The following is a 20,384-nucleotide window of genomic DNA, read 5'->3' on the forward strand; positions in this document are numbered from 1 at the left end:
AAAAAAAAAAGAAAAATCAGAAAATTCTTTGCCAAAAAAGTTTTGGAAACAATGTGGGTGGATTGACAAAAGTGAATCCCTCCTCCTTTCAAGGGAATTGTTGCCTTTTATATAGTGAGAACTCTGTTCCTGGTACTAAACCACCCGTGTTCCAGTCCCAGTCACTCTCTCTCTCTCTCTGTCTCTCTCTGTCTCTCTCTCTCTGTCTCTCTCTCTCTCTCTTTGTCTCTCTCTCTCTCTCTCTCTCACACACACACACACATACACATACAATTTTTGTTTTTGTGTCATACCTGGTGATGCTACAAAATCACAGGCTCCAGCCCTTGGAATCTTCTCCCTGATCCAGTATCAGGTTATTATTTTATTGTCAGTGCCAGGAATCAAATCCAGAACCTTGCATATATAAGAAAAGTGCTTTATCACTGAGCCACCTCCTATATCAGATTTTTCATTTGCATTCTCTGCCTAAAGATCCTTCCTGGTTGTTTTGTTGTTGTTTTGTTTTCTTAGCTGCTGTTTCAAGCGGACACAGGCTGTGTATGAGCCTTGAATCCAATGACAGTGACTGATATTCATCAAATATTATTGACTGCCCACTTGGTACCAGGCAGTGCTAAGGACTGGGGATGCTGAGGTGGGTACCCTTCATTGCTCTGATTCCTGTATCATTTAGTGCCAGAGAAGGATGTAGGAGGGGACCATTATGGGACCCCGTTCTCCTGGATGGCTCAAGCCTCTGGAGGATAACTGACATTTATGACAACCCCCTATGGACCCACAATAGCCCGAGGCCTTGTCAGGGCAATGGAGAAATCATTTCTTCACCTTGCATGTGAGGCCAACCTTAGTTGCTGTCCTGCAAGCTCTGTGAGGTAACAGTGGGACTGAAGCAAGCCCTGGACCACATGCTGGCGGGTGTCCATGTATGGTCAGGAAGGTTCCTGGATGGGCCTTTGCATCAAGCTCGGGTCATGTATAAAGGAAGTTTCTTGGGCCAGGGAGAGGCAACCTTGGAAACCATGGGGACCAACCTGGGAGGATGGTCACTGCTACTCTTGCTGTTGGGCCTGGTGATCCCTCCAGCCTCTGCCCAGGCCTTCAGCTATGAGGAGGCCATCCTCCAAGCTGTGGATGCCGTCAACGAACAGTCCTCAGACACCAATCTCTACCGCTTCCTTGAGCTGGATGAGGAGCCCACGGGGGTAAGTCAGGAAGAGGTGGGGGGGAGGGGTGGCCCTCCCTTTTCTCACACTCAACATCTTCTCAGGGGTCATGTCTTCCTCCCAGTGTGGTCCCATTGCTCCCCAGAGCTGTGCCACTTGGTAGTATGAGAGCTTCCTGCCCCAGAAGTTCCTCTGAGGGGAGAGTCGCCTCTGTCACCCCCATGCTGGCTTGAGGAACTTCTGGGAGTTCCAGGAACAAGAGTCGGATCACTGGCTCTGGGCAGTCCCCTCCCTGCTCTGGGAGCCCCCGACCTCCACTGTGTTCCTCCCACATAGGGAAGGGTGCTGGTCAGCCGGAGGGCAGCAGCCTTGCTTTCTCAGCTCCCCACATTCGAACTTGTCTTGGGTCTGCTCTTGGTACATGTGGGGAGGCCAGGAAGGCACTGTGTCTGCACCCCTGTCACCCAGCATCAAGCCACAATGCCAGCACACACCGGGCCATTGTAACACTGCCCTCTCGGTGGGGGCCAAGAAAGAGCCTTAGGCCTGCCTCCTCCTTTCTCTCCTGACCAGAACAAGGACCCCAACACCCCACAGCGCATCAGCTTCCTGGTGAAGGAGACGGTGTGTCCCAAGACAGCCCAGACGCCACTGCAGCAATGTGACTTCAAAGAGAAGGGGGTGAGGCTGGGTGTGTGGTGCTGGCCTGCCTGGGACATCTCTAGCACTGGGGAAGGCTGGGAGGTTGGGGCCCTGTGGGTCCATTGAACTCAGGCCTCTCCTTCTTAGCTGGTGCAACGTTGTGAGGGGACATTCATCCTGGCCCAGGTCGATGGATCCTTCAACATCAACTGTGACAAGGTGAGTGGGGTCTCCCAGGCTGAAGAGGGGCTGACAGGCTGAACATCCCTGAACCCAGTAACCACTACTCTATCCAGGGCAGAGAAAGTGACTCCTGCCCTGGGTTCTCCCCTCAACCTGACTCCATAGCTGACTCTGAAGCTGTGATATCCCCCACCCCCCTTTCTTTTTTCCTCTCTTCCTTCCTTCTTTTTCCCTTCATTTTTGTTTGTTTGTTTGTTTGTTTGTGTTTGGGCCACACTAGGTGATGTTCAGGGTTTACTCCTGGTTCTGTGCTCAGGGATCGCTCCTGGTGGGGCCAGGGGGGTTCCAAGTGTACCAAGGATCTAATTCCGGTCAGCCGCATTCGAGGCAAAAGCCCTACCTGCTGGGCTCTCTCTCTCTCTCTCTCTCTCTCACTCTCCCATTTGCCTATCTCCCTTCCCCTCTTCCCTCTGTTCCCTTCCCACACCCAGCAGTGTGCTCAGAGTGTACCCCTGACTGTATATGCAGGAGACCATGAGGTGCTGGGCGTCAGACCCAGGCCTCTTGTGTGCAAAACATGTGCTTATCTCCCAGCCCAGAGGAGTGGTTTTTGAAGTGGGATCTTCACCTGGGAGCTTGTTAGAAAAGCCAATTCCGGGGCTAGAGCAATAGCACAGCGGGTAGGGCATTTGCCTTGCACGCAGCCGACCCAGGTTCGATTCCCAGCATCCCATATGGTCCCCTGAGCACCACCAGGGGTTAATTCCTGAGTGCAGAGCCAGGAGTGACCCTGTGCATCGCCGGGTGTGACCCAAAAAGCAAAAAAAAAAAAAGCAAATTCCTAGGCCTGCACATGTGCTGAATCAGACTTTGGATGGGGCCCATGAATACTTATTTTATCAAACTCTCTGGGATGGGGCCCATTAATACTTATTTTATCAAACTCTCTCTCTTATTTTATCAAACTCTCTGAGAGCAGCTGGCTTGGAGGGCGCCCTCTGCCCATGTGCCCACAGCAGCCCTGTGGGGTCGGGAGGCAGGACCCTGGGGATGCCCCTTGCCCCCTCCAGGCCCCATTTTTCTTGTCTGTCTGTGGGGGTGTCTGTGAAGGTAGGGACTCCAGACACAGCTGGTGTGGGAAGTGGAGCCGGGATGGGGGTGTTCGGGTTGGAGAGAGCCCAGGAGAACAGAACCTTCTGCTTGCAGCTGCAGGAAGCGCACCTGTTCAGGGGCCTGGGAGGACTCATCAAGAAAGGCGTACAGAAGATCGGCAAAGGAATTGGGAAAATTGCTCGGAAACTCCGTAATACTTTATTCTAAATCTTCAGCTGAAAGAAGTGTCCTAAGGTTTGCTGACACTCTGGAGTCTGGAAAATAAATTCTTAGGAAAGCAATCTCCTCCAGGCTTTGATTTCACTTGTCTTGCTTTTCTCACATATTGCAATTACCTATTACTTGCTTAGTACTATTACTTATGGGGTAGGGTGGGGCCCAGCCCAGGCTCTCCAGGCTGGCTGAGGGAAGCAGCCGGGGAGCCTTGGTTCTGGTATAGGTTTTGGAAGGAAGGAATGAGCAAGGGAAGGTCCGTGGGCTGACCAGATTTAGGACGGGTCAGCTTGAAGAATGTCAGAGGGCTGGGCTTGTGTGCAGGGCCTGCTCCTAGTGGACCCTAAGGTTAAAGTCTCACCTGCACTGGAGGGTGTGGGTGAGGGGGAAATGGTTAGTGAGTTTACATATGAAAGCATACTGGCAGAGTGACTGCAATCTCCAGGAACCCACTCACCTAGGAAAGGACAGTCTCTCCCTGTTCTGCAAGGTCCCAAGGTCCTGCAATATCATATGCACAAACAAGAAAATGAGATTAAAACTGGACCATGAGACCGAGACATAGAGATGGTACAGCTGGTAGGGTGCTTGCCTTGCATGTGACCTACCTGGGTTCAACCTCCAAGTCCCTGACAGGAGTGATCCCGAGTGCAGAGTCAGGAGCAAGCCCTGATCACTGCAGGGTATGTCCCTAAAAGTGGGGGGAAAAATTTCCTCTTCTTCCCCCCACCCTACTTCTTCCTTGCCTTCTTTGTTGCTGTGTTGTGATACCAGGGGTCACTCCCAGAACCGGTTGTGGTGCTAGGAGGGGCTGGTAGTTTCAGCGCTCACGCCTTGGGCTGAATGTCCACTTCGGTTGTGGTGTTGGAGCACGTGCATGTTGGGGGTCGCACTCCTGGCTGTTGTGCTCACATAGCTTTTGAACTTCGGTGTTTCTGGGGTTGTACCCTTTTTTCATGGGACTCACACACACCAGACTGTAGTAGGCAGGAGATCACACACTTGGTTGTGAAACTGAGGGCCACAGATAGCAGAGTCGCCAGACTCCACAGTGCCTGTGGCGGCACTACACTGGAATAGAACTCAAAAGCCACATGCCTGCAGGTGATTATATTTTATCACTGAACCATCCTCCCAGCCCTGACTTTTTTTTTTTTTTTTTGAGGCGGGAGAGTGCTTTAGTCACAGCTGGCAGTGCTCAGGATCTAATCCTGCCTCTGTGCTCATGAGCGACCCCTGGCTGTGCTCTGTGGATCCTGTATGGTTCTGGAAATCAAATGGGTGGCCGGTGGGGGGGGGTCGCAGTTTTCCTCTTAATGCCTCTATCTTCTGGAGATAAAGCTCATCAAAATTCAGAGGATTGGGGCTGGAGCGACTGCACAGCGAGTAGGGCGTTTGCTTTGTACACGGCCGACCCGGGTTCAATTCCCAGCATCCCATATGGTCCTCCAAGCATTGCCAAGAGTAATTCCTGAGTACATGAGCCAGGAGTAACCCCTGTGCAAAGTCAGGTTTGACCCAAAAAGCAAAAAAAAAAAAAAAAAAAAAAAAATATCAGAGGATTCTTTGCCTAAGAAAGTTTCTGGAAACAATGTGGGTGGATTCACAAAAGTGAATCCCTCCTGCTGTCAAGGGAATTTTTGCCTTTTATAAAGTGAGAACTCTGTTCTTGGCACTAAACCAACCCATGTTCCAGTCCCAGTCTCTCTCTCTGTCTCACTCTCTCTCTCTCACACACACACACACACACACACACACACACACACACACACAATTTTTGGTTTTGTGTCATACCTGGTGATGCTACAAAAGCACAGGCTCCAGCCCTTGGAATCTTCCCCCTGATCTGGTATCAGGTTATTTTTTTTATTGTCAGTGCCAGGAATCAAATTCAGAACCTTGCATATATAAGGAAAGTGCTTTACCACTGAGCCACCTCCTTATATCAGATTTTTAATTTCCACTCTGCCTAAAGGTCCTTCCTGGCTGTTTTGTTGTTTTGTTTTCTTAGCTGCTGTTTCAAGCTGACACAGGCTGTACATGAGGCTTGAAACCAACTGTGTAGTTTCATTTGAATGACTTTCCTTAGAGCTTGGTGGTTGGTCCTGGCAAATGCACTGTGAAAGGAGATGCATGAAGTCTAAGTGACACTTCTCCAGACCATAAACATGTTCCCAGTGGGGGAAAGGCCATGGTGAAGACAGGGGCAGTGGGACAACCAGACTGTCTCAACCCAATCAGCCATTGGTGGTAGCACAGTCATTAGGAGAGTAGGAAGGTGGCTGGTAGGGCAAAGTGTGTGCGTGTGTGTCTGTGTGTGTGTGTGTATAAAGAGGTCCTCACATCAATTAAAGAACTGGTCCAGGCAGAAGTGCTTATGAAAACTACCAATAAGCTCACTGACTGCCCACCCCTGCAGGCCCAGTAATTCTCAAGAGTCTTCTAAATTACAAGTGTCAGTGACTGACAATTACACAGAGTGAATCTAGTGGCCAGCGGCAATGGGTGCCTTAATGGATGGACCCAGCACTTGCTTGCCCCTGCCACTTGGTGCCTGTAAGAGGCAATCCCTGGCTTATCTGGGGGTTTTAGCTGCCACTGAGTGCCACAATGGGTATTGTTAGGTCTTGACACTCCTACCATTGTTTACCACAAGTAAACAATGACATTAACCTCAAAGTCAATATTGCCCAGAACAGAAATGAACTGGAAAGACAGGACCCCAACATCTGCGGGAGGAAGCGACACAAGACCTTCCCTATGTAAGACCCATGGGGTGGGGTCTGAGTCACAGCTTTTTTGGGACTCTGAATTATCAAAGCTCTAAAGATGTTTACTCCTACCTGATGGATAGATCCACTAAATCAAAGGATGGTGGGTACACTGGGTCATGGCAGGTGCTCAGTCTCAAATAAAGGTTTTTTTTTTTTTTTGGTTTGGGCCACATCTGACAGTGTTCAGGGGCTACTCCTGGATCTGTGCTTGCCCTGGCAGTGCTTGGGTGACCATGCAATGCCAGGGACTGAATTGGCATGATTACCTTTTGTCCTGCACAGCCTCTTTCTTCCTCTTGAACTAATAGCTGTTCTGATAGTTCTGCCTTTACTCTCTATGGTGTATAATTCCCAGATGACAAAAGTTAAAGCATTTGGACCTGTCCTCCTCCACAGGTCCTGTTCTGTCCCCTTGTTTGGCTCCCTGGCTAGTCGCCTGGGCTGATCTTGCTGGCTGACTTCCCTAAGTGAACAATACTGAACAAGGTCTGAAAGCAGCCCTCCCAAGGCTCTCTGTGGAATTAGTAATCACTATGTTCAAGCTTTCAACGATATGGGCTTACAGTATTACAGGTACCGTAAGTCAAATATCATGTTGTTGGTTGACAATTTGCTCTGGTTTTGGCAGGGGGACAACACGATCAAGTAGCCTTCTTTAGGGGGACAACCCTATAGCTTTAGGTTGCATGGGAGTTGCAGGGCCTGTTCCTGACTTGTGTTACCTATGGCCAAGGGCCCTTCATGCCTTCATGCGTGAACATCAGTGGAACTGACAAGTTAATCAAATCTGTGCTTCTTAGATAAGGAAGACCCCATCACACAAGGCATGGTGACTAGTAACCCTTTATTTCATTTTTGCCCTGGGAATTACCCAGTATGTTTCCTTTCTCAACTCCCAGGTAGGGGTCAGGGTCTGTGTTTGTTTGTGGGCATCCTGAGGTGATCTGTCCTGCAACAAGAGCCTGTAGTACCATAACAGAGTCACGGCTATCTTAATTGGCTTTGTGCAAACTGGAAAAATAGCCATAAAAGCATGTCTCTCTTGGGTAGACCCACCGTTTTCCTCTTCCAGGACAATGCACAGTTCCCGCCCTCAGCTATGTCACCAGCGTGCCTTTATGCACTACCCAAGTGGCACACGGCCTGTGTTTGAGTGTACCGGGGGATTCCCACACAATTCTTTTATCACTCAGCCCAAGTAGAGACCTGGCATCAGGACAGGATCAACTGTGACCACCAAGGATACAGAGAAAGCACACAAAGGCGGCTCCCAGTCTCGTGCATCCAGCAGAACGCTATCACTGAGGAAGCCAGGCCAGACGTCGCTTATACAGACTCATGGCATTGTTAAGCAGTCAATCAGGCAAACTCCTCCTGAAAAAGGAGGAGCAGCTCTCTCCAAGAAAGGTGAGCCTCATTCCTCTGAGCCACCTAGGAGCAATCTGGAGAAGAGGTAGAGAGCTAGATGCTGGAGGAGGCCACAGTGTCCCATGGAGATGCCACCATGAGCCCTGACCCCCTGGTCCAAGAACATGTTCCAGGCTAGAGGTCTCCCTGTGAGAAAGGACTTGGCACTGTCACTGGACTGCACAGACGAAGGCTGCATCATTCTGGTCCTGGGGCTCCTGTGCTGGCTACACGGTGGATGCCTCCCTCTGGACTGTAGTGGACACGGCCACAGCGCAACTGGGGCTCCTCCTCCTCATACCAGCGCTGTTCACTGAAGTCAGGGAAGAAGGCTGCAATCTCTCGACGGGCTGAGACCTCTGAGTCTGAAAGAGATGTAAGACAGAGAAAGGGCTCTCATTGGGAGTGCAGGACGGAGGTACGAGGGAGTCTCAATCGGGCTCAGGAAACTGGCTTCTACTTCTGCCAAGTCCTCGGGCATGTCAAGGAAGTCCAGAATTGTATCTGCTGAGCTGGTCACAACAGGCCAGAAATAAAACTGGGGGTGGGGGCTAGGGGTGGGGGTAGAGAGATATTACAGCAGGCAAGGCTCTTGCCTTGCCTTGTATGCAACTGACCCAGGTTTAATCCCTGGCACCCTGAATGATCCCCTGAGCCGCCAGGAGTGATCCCTGAGCACAGAGCCAAGAATATGCTCTGAGTACCAAAATAAATAAATAAATAAATAAATAAATAAATAAATAAATAAATAAATAAATAATATTTTTAAAAAGAAGAAAGAGAGAATGGAAACCAGTAAGAAAGCTCAGTGCTCAGTGAGGGTACCTCGCTCTCAGCCCCACCAGTCTGTCCACTGACCCCAAGCCACCTTCTCTTACTTTCAACTGTGGTCAAGGGAGGAAAACTCACCGGAGCCATGAGTGGTGTTGCGGGTGTCAGTGAGGCCAAGACTCCCACGAATTGAATCTGGGGCCACATAGCGTGCTTGGAACACTCTGGTGGGCCCCATCAGCTTCCTCCAGAACTGGATGGCATCCTCACGGGCAAGGATGTAGGCTCGGATTGGCCCACTAGGAATGAAAGAGCATGGGTCAGGAGCCTGGCTGACAGCTGGGAGTGCGTACTGTGAGCAGGGCAGAAAAAAATGCACACTGGACAGCCCGCCTTTCTTTGCCTTCCTAGCTGAGTACCAACACTGCTGCAAGAGGATGGATGGCTACTGCTGACGCCACAGAGATCAACATAATTGCTAGGGAGCACTCAATAACTACACATCCCGAGTTGGAATGTGGATTCCAACTTGAGGGGAGCACCTCACCAATATTCTTATACAGCATTAAACCAGGAACCACTATGCAACAAGGGGCCAGCAGGTCAGTGGTGGCTCCATTAAGCCTGTTTTAAATTTTTTTTTTTTTTTATTTTGTGGGGGCACACCCTGCAATGATCAGGAGCAACCACTCCTGGCTCTACACTGAATTACACTTGGAGGTGCTAGGTGGGATGCTGGGATTGAACCAGGGCTGGCCACGTGCAAGGCAAGTGCTTTACCCACTGTACTATTGCAAGTGCCTTACCCACTGTACTGTTACTCCAGCCCCCACCAGCCCATGTTTCTTTACACATCAGACACTGATCCCAACTTTAGAGCAGCAGATATAATTGATGAATATTCTGGGAGTGGGGATATATCTCAGCATGTTTCTCCCACCCCACCACTCGTTCTTGTTCTCTTGCTCTAACTCTCTCTCTCTCTCTCTCTCTCTCTCTCTCTCTCTCTCTCTCTCTCTCTCCCCCCCCCCCCCACTCCTTCCTCAAAACTTCCAAATAAAACTTGCTATACTTAAAAAAAAAAAAAAAGATACTCGGACCAAAATTAGAAGTACCTGGCCATGAACTCCACCAGCCGCTGATAGAAAAAACGCCCTGCAAAGACAGAGGACCTTCATCAAGACACTGACGTCTAAGGGAGCTCTCTGCCTTCTTACTCAGAATAGTAAAAGCTGCTCTAGAGAAAAGAAAAGGCCTTGGAATCTAAACACACCTTGGATCTGAATTCAGGCTCGGCCACACTTGCAACCAGTAAAGTTTTAGGTAAATTACCCAATCTGTAGACTGAGGACATAATAACACCTGTCTCATAGAGCTATTTATTGGAGAATTAAACGAAAATCTATATGCACTAGAACACCAGCTGACAGAGTAAATACTAAATGGATCACTCAATATTAGCAAGAGAAACATTAAGTTTTTGATTGGGACTATGAAATAGAACCTTCAGGGAAAAACAAATGTTTTAAATTCCAATAATCACGAGGAAGTATGTATAAACTCAAGATATGAGGAGACTGACTGCAATTGGACAGGTGGCACATTGGAAAGTCTGTCATTGGTATCCAGATAAAATCTCCCCTGCTTGCCCCTTGGGGGTCTCCTGTTCAGAGGACTGCTGGTCTTACCTTCATGCTCCTGGTAAAATCTCTGGCAGTCTTCTTTCCTCCACAGAAGTTCTCTCATTCTGACAATAAGAAACTTGTTGCTCAGAATCTGCTGATGAATAGCCTGGATAAACAAAGATAGAAATCAGTCAACAGGACCATATGAGTGAATGGGAGATCCAGCATGACTGAACGGAGGTCTCCTGGGAGCTCACAACTTCAAGATCTGTCCTGTTGGTGGACCAAGAGGAAAATAAGTGTGAGGAGGTAAAGACCTCAGTCACATGGTCTTGGTGTGAACCTCAGGTTGAGGGGGAGCGTCCTTCCTACGACCCCTCTCAACTCCAGCCCAAAGGACCCACCTGCCTTGAGTTTCTCCTTCTCCAAACCACATCAGTGTTGGCAGATTAAAAATACCCACATTGGGGCTGGAGAGATAGCACAGCGGGTAGGGCGTTTGCCTTGCACGCGGCCGACCCGGGTTCAAATCCCAGCATCCCATATGGTCCCCTGAGCACGGCCAGGGGTAATTCCTGAGTGCAGAGCCAGGAGTAACCCCTGTGCATGGCCAGGTGTGACCCAAAAAGCAAAAAAAAAAATACCCACAGCTGTGCCTGAGAACTAGTACAGTGAGTAGGGTGCTTGCCTTGCATGTGGCTGATGTGGGTTCAATCACAGAAATTGTCACTTGAGGGGGCTGGAGCAATAGTTAGCACAGCGGGAAGGGCATTTGCCTTACATGTGGCTGATCTGGGTTCTATTTCCAGCATCCCATATGGTCTCCTGAGCACTGCCAACAGTAATTCCTGAGTGCAGAGCCAGGAGTAACCCCTGTGTGTTGCCAGGTGTGACCCAAAAAATTAAAAAAAAAAAAGCAAAAAAGAAATCGTCACTTGGGCCCACTAGAAAAACCAGAAGTAAGCCCTGAGCACTGCTGAGAGTGGCCCCACCAAATCAAACCAAACCAAAACCAACCAAAAAAATCACCACAATTATGTGTCCCATTCTACTCCAAAGTATTTGAAGAGTTCCTATTATTATTTCCCCTCGCCTTATTCTTCTTGTCTGGTGACCAATGGTCACATACTTGGCTGCATTGTTTAGGGCGTACCAGAGATGGTATTTTGTTGGGATACATGTGGGGATGCAACTCTCAGCCTCATGCTGTAAGACTGGTGCTTGGAGCAATCCCCAGGCTTCGTGTGGTTTCTGTTCTTTATGGAGACACTGAGGCCAGTTTGTACAGCTGTACTCTCCTGGGGCCCCGACACTGGCCTCCCCCACCCAGTATCTCCCTGTGTGGACACCTGATCCTATATTGTCCACTGTCTGAAGCCAACCCTTCCTGGAGGGACAGTGGCTTCCCACATTGCAGGCCACACTCCCAATACTCTGGTCTTCTTCTGCATCCCAGTGGGCGTACTTCACAGTGTTGCTCAGCTAGTACTTGTGGGCCCAGGGCAGCATTATCCTAAAAAGAACATTGCCTAGTCCCATCAAGATTCGAGCCCTAATCTCCAGGATTGTAAATATGAAGCAGTATGATTATAATACTAGCACAAGGATTTTGCAGGCGTAATTAATCTTACTAATTAGTTGACCTTGCTTTAAGTAAAAGGGAGATTATTCTGATTGTCCTAATCAGTCAGTGGGCATTTTTTTTTTTTTTGCCAATGCTCAGCGGTGCTTGGGGGACCATATGGGGTGAGGGGATCAAACCAAGGTTGGTCAACATGCAAGGTGAGAGCCTACCTGCTGTACTATCTCTCTGTACAGATAACTATTTACATGACTATGTATCTCACACCGGCTCTTTAAAACAAAGTTTGGGGCCAAATTAATAGCTCATTGCTGAGTGCGTGCTTTGCATGTGGGAAGATGAGGTTCGATCCCCACCACTGCATGTCCTCAAGCACTGCTGGGAGTAACCCCCAAGCAAGGGCAAAAAAATTCAAACCATGCTATTTTATCTGGCTGGGAGCTATAGGAGTGAGGAGGGATTTGAAGCATGAGAAGTATTTGACGTATCTGCAGTCTTAAAAATGGATAGCAATCGGCTGGAGTGATAGCACAGGCAGGTAGGGCGTTTGCCTTGCACGCGGCCGACCCGGGTTCGAATCCCAGCATCCCATATGGTCCCTTGAGCACCGCCAGGGATAATTCCTGAGTGCATGAGCCAGGAATGACTCCTGTGCATTGCCAGGTGTGACCCAAAAAACAAAACAAAAAAAAAAAAAACAAGGATAGCAATAGGTGATGAGGAATGTGAATGCTCTCGAGAAAACGAGCTGTTCCCACCAAAAGGCCACAAAGAATGGGGACTTCAGCCCTATAAGCAAAGAAAGCAAATCATGGCAACCACTTAAATGAGTTTATAAGTAGTTTCTTCCTGAGCCCTCCACATAATGATACAATCTGCTGGTACTTTAACTTTGGCCTTGGGAGACCTTAGGGAAATAACCCAATGAAGGCCACTGGCCCTTTAATTTCCAGAATTGTGAGCTAATTAAATAAGTTTTTTTGTTTGTTTGTTTCTTGTTTTTAAATTTTGGGGCCACACCCGGCAGTGCTTAAGGGTTACTTCTGGCTCTGGACTCAGGAATTACTCCTGGCAGGGGACTATATAGTATTCCAGGAATTGGACCCGGGTCAGCTGTGCTTACATGGTAAATGTTCTACCCTCTGTACTATTGCTCAGGTCCTTATATGAACATTTAAAAAATGTTACCAAGTTTGTGGTAATTTGCTATGTATCAAGTGAAACTAATATGTACACAATGTCTTGAGGTTTGGTTCTTCTTTTTTTTTTGGTTTTTGTGTCACACTTGAAGATGCTCAGGGATTATTCCTGGCCCTGCACTCAGGAATCACTCTTTGTGGGGACCATATGGGATGCCGGAGATTGAATCTGGGTTTGCTGCATGTAAGGCAAGTGCTGTACTGTACTACCTGTCTGGCTCCAAGGTTTGGTTCTTATTATTGTATTGGATTCTTTCCTGGAATTTATATCAGCTCCAATTCTCCAAAAGGTTTCTAGGCTTAAGGCAAGAGTCCGTGGTTTCTGTTTTCCCCTTCAGAGCATCTAGCACAGGACTATGCTACCAGTCTTCACTAGTGGCCTGAAAGAGAAGCAGAGTGTGGAACCTGAAAGAGGAGCAATGCCCAGGGCCTATGGGAGAGGCTTAGCATTCATTCTTACCTCCAGAATGAGTGGGTGAGCAACTGCATCAGGCTTGATCAGGGCCAGAGTGAGCTGGAGAGCCTGAGGGCTTCGCAGGACTGAGGTCATCTCTCCTGCCATCAGAGAGCTGGTCAGGGCCCCGTAGGTGCTGCAGTCCCACCCTCCCTGCTCTGGAGCTCTGCAGCTTCCTAAGCTACCAGGGCTTGCTCTTTTGACACTCATAAAACACAGGACAGTTACACAATAGGATTGCACATTATTATTAGTTTGGTGGGGGGAGGTCGGGGTCGCATCCAGTGGTGCCCAGGAGCTCTGTGCTTAGGGATAACTCCTGGAGGTGCTGGGGAGGCCATATGTGGAGCTGGGGATTTAACTGAGGTTGGCTGCATGCAAAAATAACCCCTGCAGTACCTCTCTGGTTTCACATTATTGTTGTTCTGTTACATATGGCAATGCTCAGGGGCTACTACCAGCCTGGCATGCCACTCGTAGGGGAGCTAAGGCGACCATGCAGAGCTGGGAAATGAACTCAGTATTCCCCCAATATAATGCATGTGATCCAGCCCTTTGATCCATCTCCCTGGCCCCATCTTATTATACTAAAGTGCTTATGGGGTTGAGGGAAGAGAGCGGTATAGGGCGTTATTCAAGTTGTTCTATGGAATATTTTTATGTTTTCATTTGTGCAACTGTAAGCCTCCAGAGGAATTACCAATTCAAGAGAAATTGGTAATACACACTGGCTGTACTCAGGGCTTACTCCTGGCTCTGTGCTCATGGGTAACTCCTAGAGAGGTTTGGGGGACCACAGGAGTTGCTGGGGAGCAAGTTCAGTTGGCCACATGACAGACAAGTGCTTTATCCACTGTACTATTGCTCTGGCCCCAATTTCCATTATATTCTATAGGGGATTTATAATTTAAACTCTGAAACAGCTTGGTGACAATGGTATAAGTATGTATTTCTACTAGTGAGTCCCTCTTATCCCATAGTACTTACCCATTATGTCTAAAAGAGGACTGGGGGGGGGGCAGAAAGAGAGCTCAAGGCACAGCAATGGTTCATTTCAACCCCTGGCAGTCCTACAAGCACTGCCGGGAGCAAACCCTGGGCACAGTGTAGGGAATAGCCCTTGAGTACTGCTAGGTATGAACCCAAACTAAAACAATAATCACACCTCCCATCTCCAGTCCCCCCAAAAACTCTGGAAGCCTGGGTGAACAGTAACTGAAATGTTGCTGGCTACCTAACGTCAGTTGAGTACACAGTAAAATATTTCTTTCTTTTTTCCTCCCTTTTTGGTCACACCTAGCAGTGCTTAGGGCTTACTCCTGGCTGTGCATTCAGGGATCACTCCTGGCAGGCTTGGGGGATCATTTGGGATGCTGGAAATTGAACCTAGGTTGGTTGTGTGCAGGGCAAGCACCTTACCCGCTCTACTCTTGCTCTGGCCCCACCATTTTTTTTTATCTAATCTAATATCTAGGTCAGGATCTTCTCTGCCCAAATAAAAAATCTTATAGGCAGGCAACCCCTGGGTCAGGGACTTGTTGCAATGATTTTGTATATGAAATAACAGAAATAGTGCCTGCATAGAAGTGTTTCATCAGTTATTAATTATATTCATCTTTGTATTTCTAGTGTTTAGCTAGGCATAAGAATTCAGTAAATAATGGTGGACATGATGCACTAAACACAAAAGTATTTTATAAACTCAGCTAAGGGAGATTTAAATCTGTACCAACTGTAATATTCTATTACATGTGAGAAATCAATCACCTCTGCAGATGTGATTTAATTTAAGGATTAGGTCTTTTACCTGGTGAAACCCCCAAATTTGCTAACAACTACATAAGGCTTCTATGAATAGTATCTGGACAAAACTCAAATAATTTCTTATCTTTTTTGTTTGTTTGTTTGTTTTGGGGTCACACCCAGTGATGCCCTGGCTCTGCACTTAGGAGTTACTCTTGGCAGTGCTTGGGGATGGGATGCTGTGGATTGAACCTGGGTCAGCCGCATGCAAGGCAAATGCCTACCCGCTGTACTATTTGCTTTAGCCTCTATCTCTTATCCTGAAATATAATCTGAACCATGTTAAAGGTGATGCTAGGATCGAGTTGAACTGAAGAAACTACACTAGGGCTCCTTCCACTCCTGTCTTTTTGCCTTTTTCCAGCTTGAGGCTCCAACTCCAACTCAAGATAAGCCCGGGCTAGCCAGGATAAGATCAGTCAATCCTCCTTTACACAGGCAGTGAGTACAGCAAGAGTAAGCTGAGTCTCTGTCATAGCTCTAAAGAGAGTCATTCCCTGACACCTCCCCTCCCTCACCTTCCATCACATGCCATCACCAAGTTCTAGCAGTTCTACAATTCTTCAGTTTCTTTCCCTCTCAATAGTCCTCACTTCAGTTCAAGACTTCATGGCTGAAGAGGCAGTACAGCAGGTAGAGGGCTTGCCTTGTACATGGAACCCACCAGGAATGATCCCTGAGTACATCAGAATGTGGCCACAAAACCAGATTATTTTTTCTTCCTGGATTTCTGCACAGCCCCACTTTACTGGTCTCTCACTTTCTACTCTATTTTTTTTTGGCAGGGGAGAGGAGGGCACAACCTGCTTTGCTCTGGGTTTACTCATGGCTCTGTGCTCAAGAGTCACTCTTGGTGGGGCTCAGGGGATGATACATGGCATCAGGAATTGAACCTGTGTTGGCTGTGTACAGGCAAGCACCCTATTTGCTATATTAATGACCAGGCCCTCAGTTTCTACATTTGCCACACTCTACAATCTCCTTCCCACAATAAACTGAAAATGCATTTTTTGGGGGGGAGGGGGTTTGTTTTGGAGCCACACCTGGCAGTGCTCAGAGGTTATTCTTGGCTCTGAACTCAGGAATTACTCCTGGTGGTGCTTGGAGGACTTAGGAGACCCAACCCATGAATGCTGCATGCAAGGCAAACACTATGCCCACTGTACTACTGCTCCAGCCCCTAAACATGATCGTTTAATGATATAGTTCTTCTCCTGAACCCTTTCACATGTAACCTGCTTTTGTGATAACCCCCAAATCCTTTGTGTGGCCTGCCTAACTTTATCAATTCTGGACCGTCATACTCATTAATTGACTTCTACTCCAGACTATGGGTCCCACGGCTGAGACCTTCTGTCCAGAGAGCCTCTGGGCGAGAAGTTTTTTTTTTTTCTCTTTCTGAGTCACACCTGGCCATGCACAGGGGTTATTCCTGGCTCTGCACTCAGGAATTAATCCTGGCGGTGCTCAGGGGACGGTTATGGGATGATGGGAATCGAACCCGGGTTGGCCGCGTTTAAGGCAAACGCCCTCCCCGCTGTACTATCACTCCAGCCCCAGGGTGAGAATTTTTTGCAGTCCAGAATGAGTGCTGACTGTGGTCTCATACCAGACCTTACCTCTCACTTCCCCTTATAGTTCCTCTTGGCTCCTTGCAAGTTTTCTTGTTACCTGTTTTTGTCCTGAAAGTCAGTTTCAATGAAAGCAGGGGTTTGTTCTGCTTACCATCCTAACCTCAGTATTTATGCAGAGTACTTAGGGGTGGTCCTCAACAGTATCTGTTGAATAAACTGAGAATGAACTAGACTGAGCTATTCCAAGGCCATGCTGGGGGCCCTCCAGCGGAGGACGTGGTTCCCTTCCTAACGCCATCAAAGTCATGGCTGGCTTGGCGTTTGGGTTACACAAATGCCGACAGGTCATGAAATCTGCTCAAAGTAAAGGTCACTTCATCGGAGAATTACGAGTTTCAAAAGTTGCCTGGCTGTTTTGAGGCCTAAAACCCATGCCTCTCCTGTGGAAGCGTGAGGGCCAAACTCCACGATCTCCCTCCTGGGCGGAGACCTGCCGCCCCTAAAACTCCGCCTCCGACCCCCAACATCGAAAGCCCCGCCCCACAGCCCTCGGGTTTACAGCCTCAGCTGCTGATATGGCCCCCTACCCCACCTCTGCCCCACTTTCTGCAAGCCTGCAGCCGCGCCACCTCTATCCCTTGTACTCGGGGCACAGAGCTCACCCCAGATGCTGGACTAGTTGGAGTCTAGCAGGAGCTTAGGTCCGCATTCACGTGGCCCTCCTGTCGCTGGGCCCGCCACCAGGCACCGCACTAGCCACCCTATGAGATTCAAGCGGGGTCTTTCAGGCGGTTGAACGGGCAGCCCTGGCTGGGAGGGTCCTTGCTGTGAGAGCGGGACTGGCACGCGAGTGGGCATGGCCACACCCGGGGGCGGCGCGGGGCGGAGCTGCTGGCGCCCGGCGGCGGCGGCGGGGAGCTGAGCGCCCTCTGGCGTGCGGGAGGACTCGGCTGGCGTTCGGCCGCGGGTGGCGGAGCGCTGAAGTGACGGAAGGGCGTGTCAAAGGGGGCTGTCTGACCCTGCGTGGATCTTGCCGGACTCGCTTTCTCCTGCAGTCTTCGTCGGGGGTCATGCCTGGCATGGTTGGCGCCCAGTGTTTGTGGGCGGCTGGCGGTGGTCAAGAGGCTTATTGTGCTCGACCCGCACTGCTGTTGCTCGGGCCCAAAGTTCTGGTTTTCTTCTTGGACCTGCTCGGCTTATGTGATTCCTAGAGACACTTCCTGACACAGGCTTTCCTCTTCCCTTTTTTAACCTTTGTGACTGGTAATTTCATTGAGTGTTTTTATTTTTCTGCTTTGTTCTAAGGCGAGCATATTTTCATTCGTAACAAGGGCACCTGTTTATTTTCTTTTGGCCTGTTTTGTTTTAGTTTGCGCCACACCAACAGTACTTGCTTGACAGCTCGTGCAATGATGGGGCTTGAACCTGGGGCCTTGTGCCTGGTGGGAGGGAGGGCATGGGCTCTAGCCCGCGGTGCTCCACCTCCCCGGTCCTTTCATGTTCATTATAAATAAATCCCATCACCTTTTTACTATGGGAATTGCAGTGTAATTCTCAGAACTCCAAAACCTTGTCTACAATTATTGACAAACAGGTGGGGAGTGACCCTTAAGCTGTTATCAAACCCAAGTTTCTAGTTTGGGTACCCGCTGAAGGCCACTTACTTGAAAGACAAGAGTTGATTTGAGAACTCATGTCCCACACCCCACAGAGATCTTAATGTTCAGTTGACACTCAGGGTATATATATACATACATATAGCAGAGCCCCAGCAGCCAAAAAACTCCAGAACCCGTCCACTGGCATGCTCAAGGCCACTGTCCACACTCTTGGACGAGCCTCACCCATGAAGGAGTGACAGGGGAACCCAGGTATGCGGGACCCGTGGCTGAGATCTGTAAGCCTGCTCAGATTGGGACTGGGCCTCCTCCACCCAGATCCCCAGTTTTTCAGTAGCTTGGCAGTCACACCCACAAATTCCCTCCCACCCCCACCAACCCGCCCCACACCATGTAATCTCATCAACAGCCAAGATCCAGAGACTGGAAAACAAAGCTCCTGGAAGAGAGAGGCACAATTTTTCCTGGAGAAAAAAAAAATTTTCCCTGCATGGTAGAGCCTGGCAAGCTACCCATGACATATTTAATATGCCAAAAACAGTAACAACAATGTGCTCTTCATGTTCCTGGAGTGAGCATATGCCACTGGGCTACGTTAGCATGTGACAGGGACAAATGAAGATGTTACTGGTGCCTGCTAGAGCAAATAAATCGATGAACAATGATGACAGTGATGACAGTGATTATAGGTTGGGAAAGGAAACGAGAAGTTTGAGGTCGTGGGCAAAGCAGGGAGTTCTGTCTCCAGACTGTTCATGCCAGCATTGGTGGTTAGTGGATCCTCAGAGAATGGGCAGCTGTTTCTTGTGGCATGAGAGGCAATTGGTCTTTTTCAGAGTTTGCATACTCACCCTGAAGAATCTTTTTAGGGGGACTATTGTTGGCTTCTCCAAGGGAAAGAGGACTTCGGGTATGATAAGCCCCAGGAGTATTCTCAAAGATCTGTTGTCACTCTCAACACACAACCATGGCTGGATTGAGTTTGATCCCTGGCACCCAATATGATCCCCAGAGTCCACCAGGAATAAGTCCTGAGCTCCTCTGGATGTGGCACCAAAAACAATAACAAAATAATTCCCAAATCTAGTCCCTGACCCTTCCCTACGTCCTATTTCCTGACCCAAATCACTGACAGGGGTTTAATTTATTTGACTTGTAGCCTATTTATAGCTCATAGTTTTACTATGACTCATTTATTTCTCAAGATGGCCTTATAATTTTGACTCTTGATCCTTAAACTGGAGTCCTAAGCTTTAGATCCTGGCCCTAGTCCTTATCTAACCCAGTTTACTTTTTCACTATAAAGTTACTATCTTTTTTTTGAATGGGGGGTGTTTTGGTTTTGCTTTATTTTTAATTTTTTTATTTTTGCTATTTCCAGGGTTCTCAGGGCATGATCCTAGCTCTACACTCAGGGACCTGGGATAGAGCCCAGGTGGGCCATGTGTAAGGTCAGCATTCTACCCACTGTACTATCACTTCTCCCATCCTCCCTTCCTTCCCCCTGCATTATTTTTGTGAAATTTTCTATTACTCTCTAGTTTCTGTTTTTGTTTCATCTATTCTGGACCATGGGGCTCAAGGGACAATGTGTGGTGCTGAAATCAAACTCGAGTTGACCACATGCAAGGCAAGTCCCCTAACCACTGTGCTAACTCTCCAGCCACATTCCCCCCATTTCTTATCATGAACAATGACTACATAAATACAAATGAAGAAACTCATGCCTCCAAAGAGGCAATACTTACAATCTGAAAGTTTTCATCATTACTGAGCTATATTTGTGTCATATGAATGACCTGGATTTCAATGCATTGGAATCTGATTTGAGAAATTTCAACAATATCATAAAAGATTCAGAATTTTATTCAAAGGAAGATCATTAAGCACAATACTTGGAATAATACCTCACCATAACAGGTTTCTAATTATTCACAAACACTAACTTATTGAAGTCTCACCACACAAAATTTAGGTGCCAGGGAAGGCATTAAGTTGATATCGATGGTCTGAGGAGCAAGAAGTTCACTGAAGGGCAGACTTGTGAAGTGTATGCCTGACCATTGATCAGAGTCCCTTTGTACAGTCTGGTCATCTAAAGACTGGACATTCCTCATTTGCTTTCTTTTCATTTAAATACTTGTTCCAAACTTAAATTTTTATAGGATGGGACTCCCCAGAAGTGCTCAGGGGCCAGAGCACAGAGAAAGTCCTGAGTATTGCTGGGTGTGACTCCAAAACCAAACCCAACCAAAAACC

The 20,384-nt window shown here is 48.3% G+C and overlaps 2 protein-coding genes across 3 annotated transcripts; one reads left to right on the forward strand and one right to left on the reverse strand.

Moving 5' to 3' along the window:
- The first annotated feature begins 974 nt into the window (after positions 1-974).
- On the forward strand, positions 975-3,434 carry LOC129404224 (cathelicidin-1-like). Its single transcript, XM_055135165.1, has 4 exons — positions 975-1,205; positions 1,740-1,847; positions 1,956-2,027; positions 3,198-3,434. The coding sequence occupies exons 1-4, from the start codon at positions 975-977 to the stop codon at positions 3,309-3,311; spliced, it is 525 nt and encodes a 174-aa protein (XP_054991140.1). The 3' UTR covers positions 3,312-3,434.
- A 3,493-nt stretch (positions 3,435-6,927) lies between these two features.
- On the reverse strand, positions 6,928-17,286 carry NME6 (NME/NM23 nucleoside diphosphate kinase 6). 2 transcript variants are annotated; one of them, XM_004615277.3, is made up of 6 exons: positions 17,169-17,286; positions 13,136-13,230; positions 9,958-10,060; positions 9,385-9,424; positions 8,408-8,568; positions 6,928-7,863 (listed from the first exon to the last, which is right to left on the reverse strand). In XM_004615277.3, the coding sequence occupies exons 2-6, from the start codon at positions 13,223-13,225 to the stop codon at positions 7,697-7,699; spliced, it is 561 nt and encodes a 186-aa protein (XP_004615334.1). In that variant the 5' UTR covers positions 13,226-13,230; positions 17,169-17,286; the 3' UTR covers positions 6,928-7,696. The 2 variants fall into 2 exon arrangements, with proteins under 2 accessions (XP_004615334.1, XP_054992072.1); XM_055136097.1 differs by lacking the exon at positions 13,136-13,230.
- Positions 17,287-20,384: the final 3,098 nt, after the last annotated feature.

This window comes from Sorex araneus, chromosome 4, assembly GCF_027595985.1.
Source record: "Sorex araneus isolate mSorAra2 chromosome 4, mSorAra2.pri, whole genome shotgun sequence".
NCBI classification, from domain to species: Eukaryota; Metazoa; Chordata; class Mammalia; order Eulipotyphla; family Soricidae; genus Sorex; species Sorex araneus.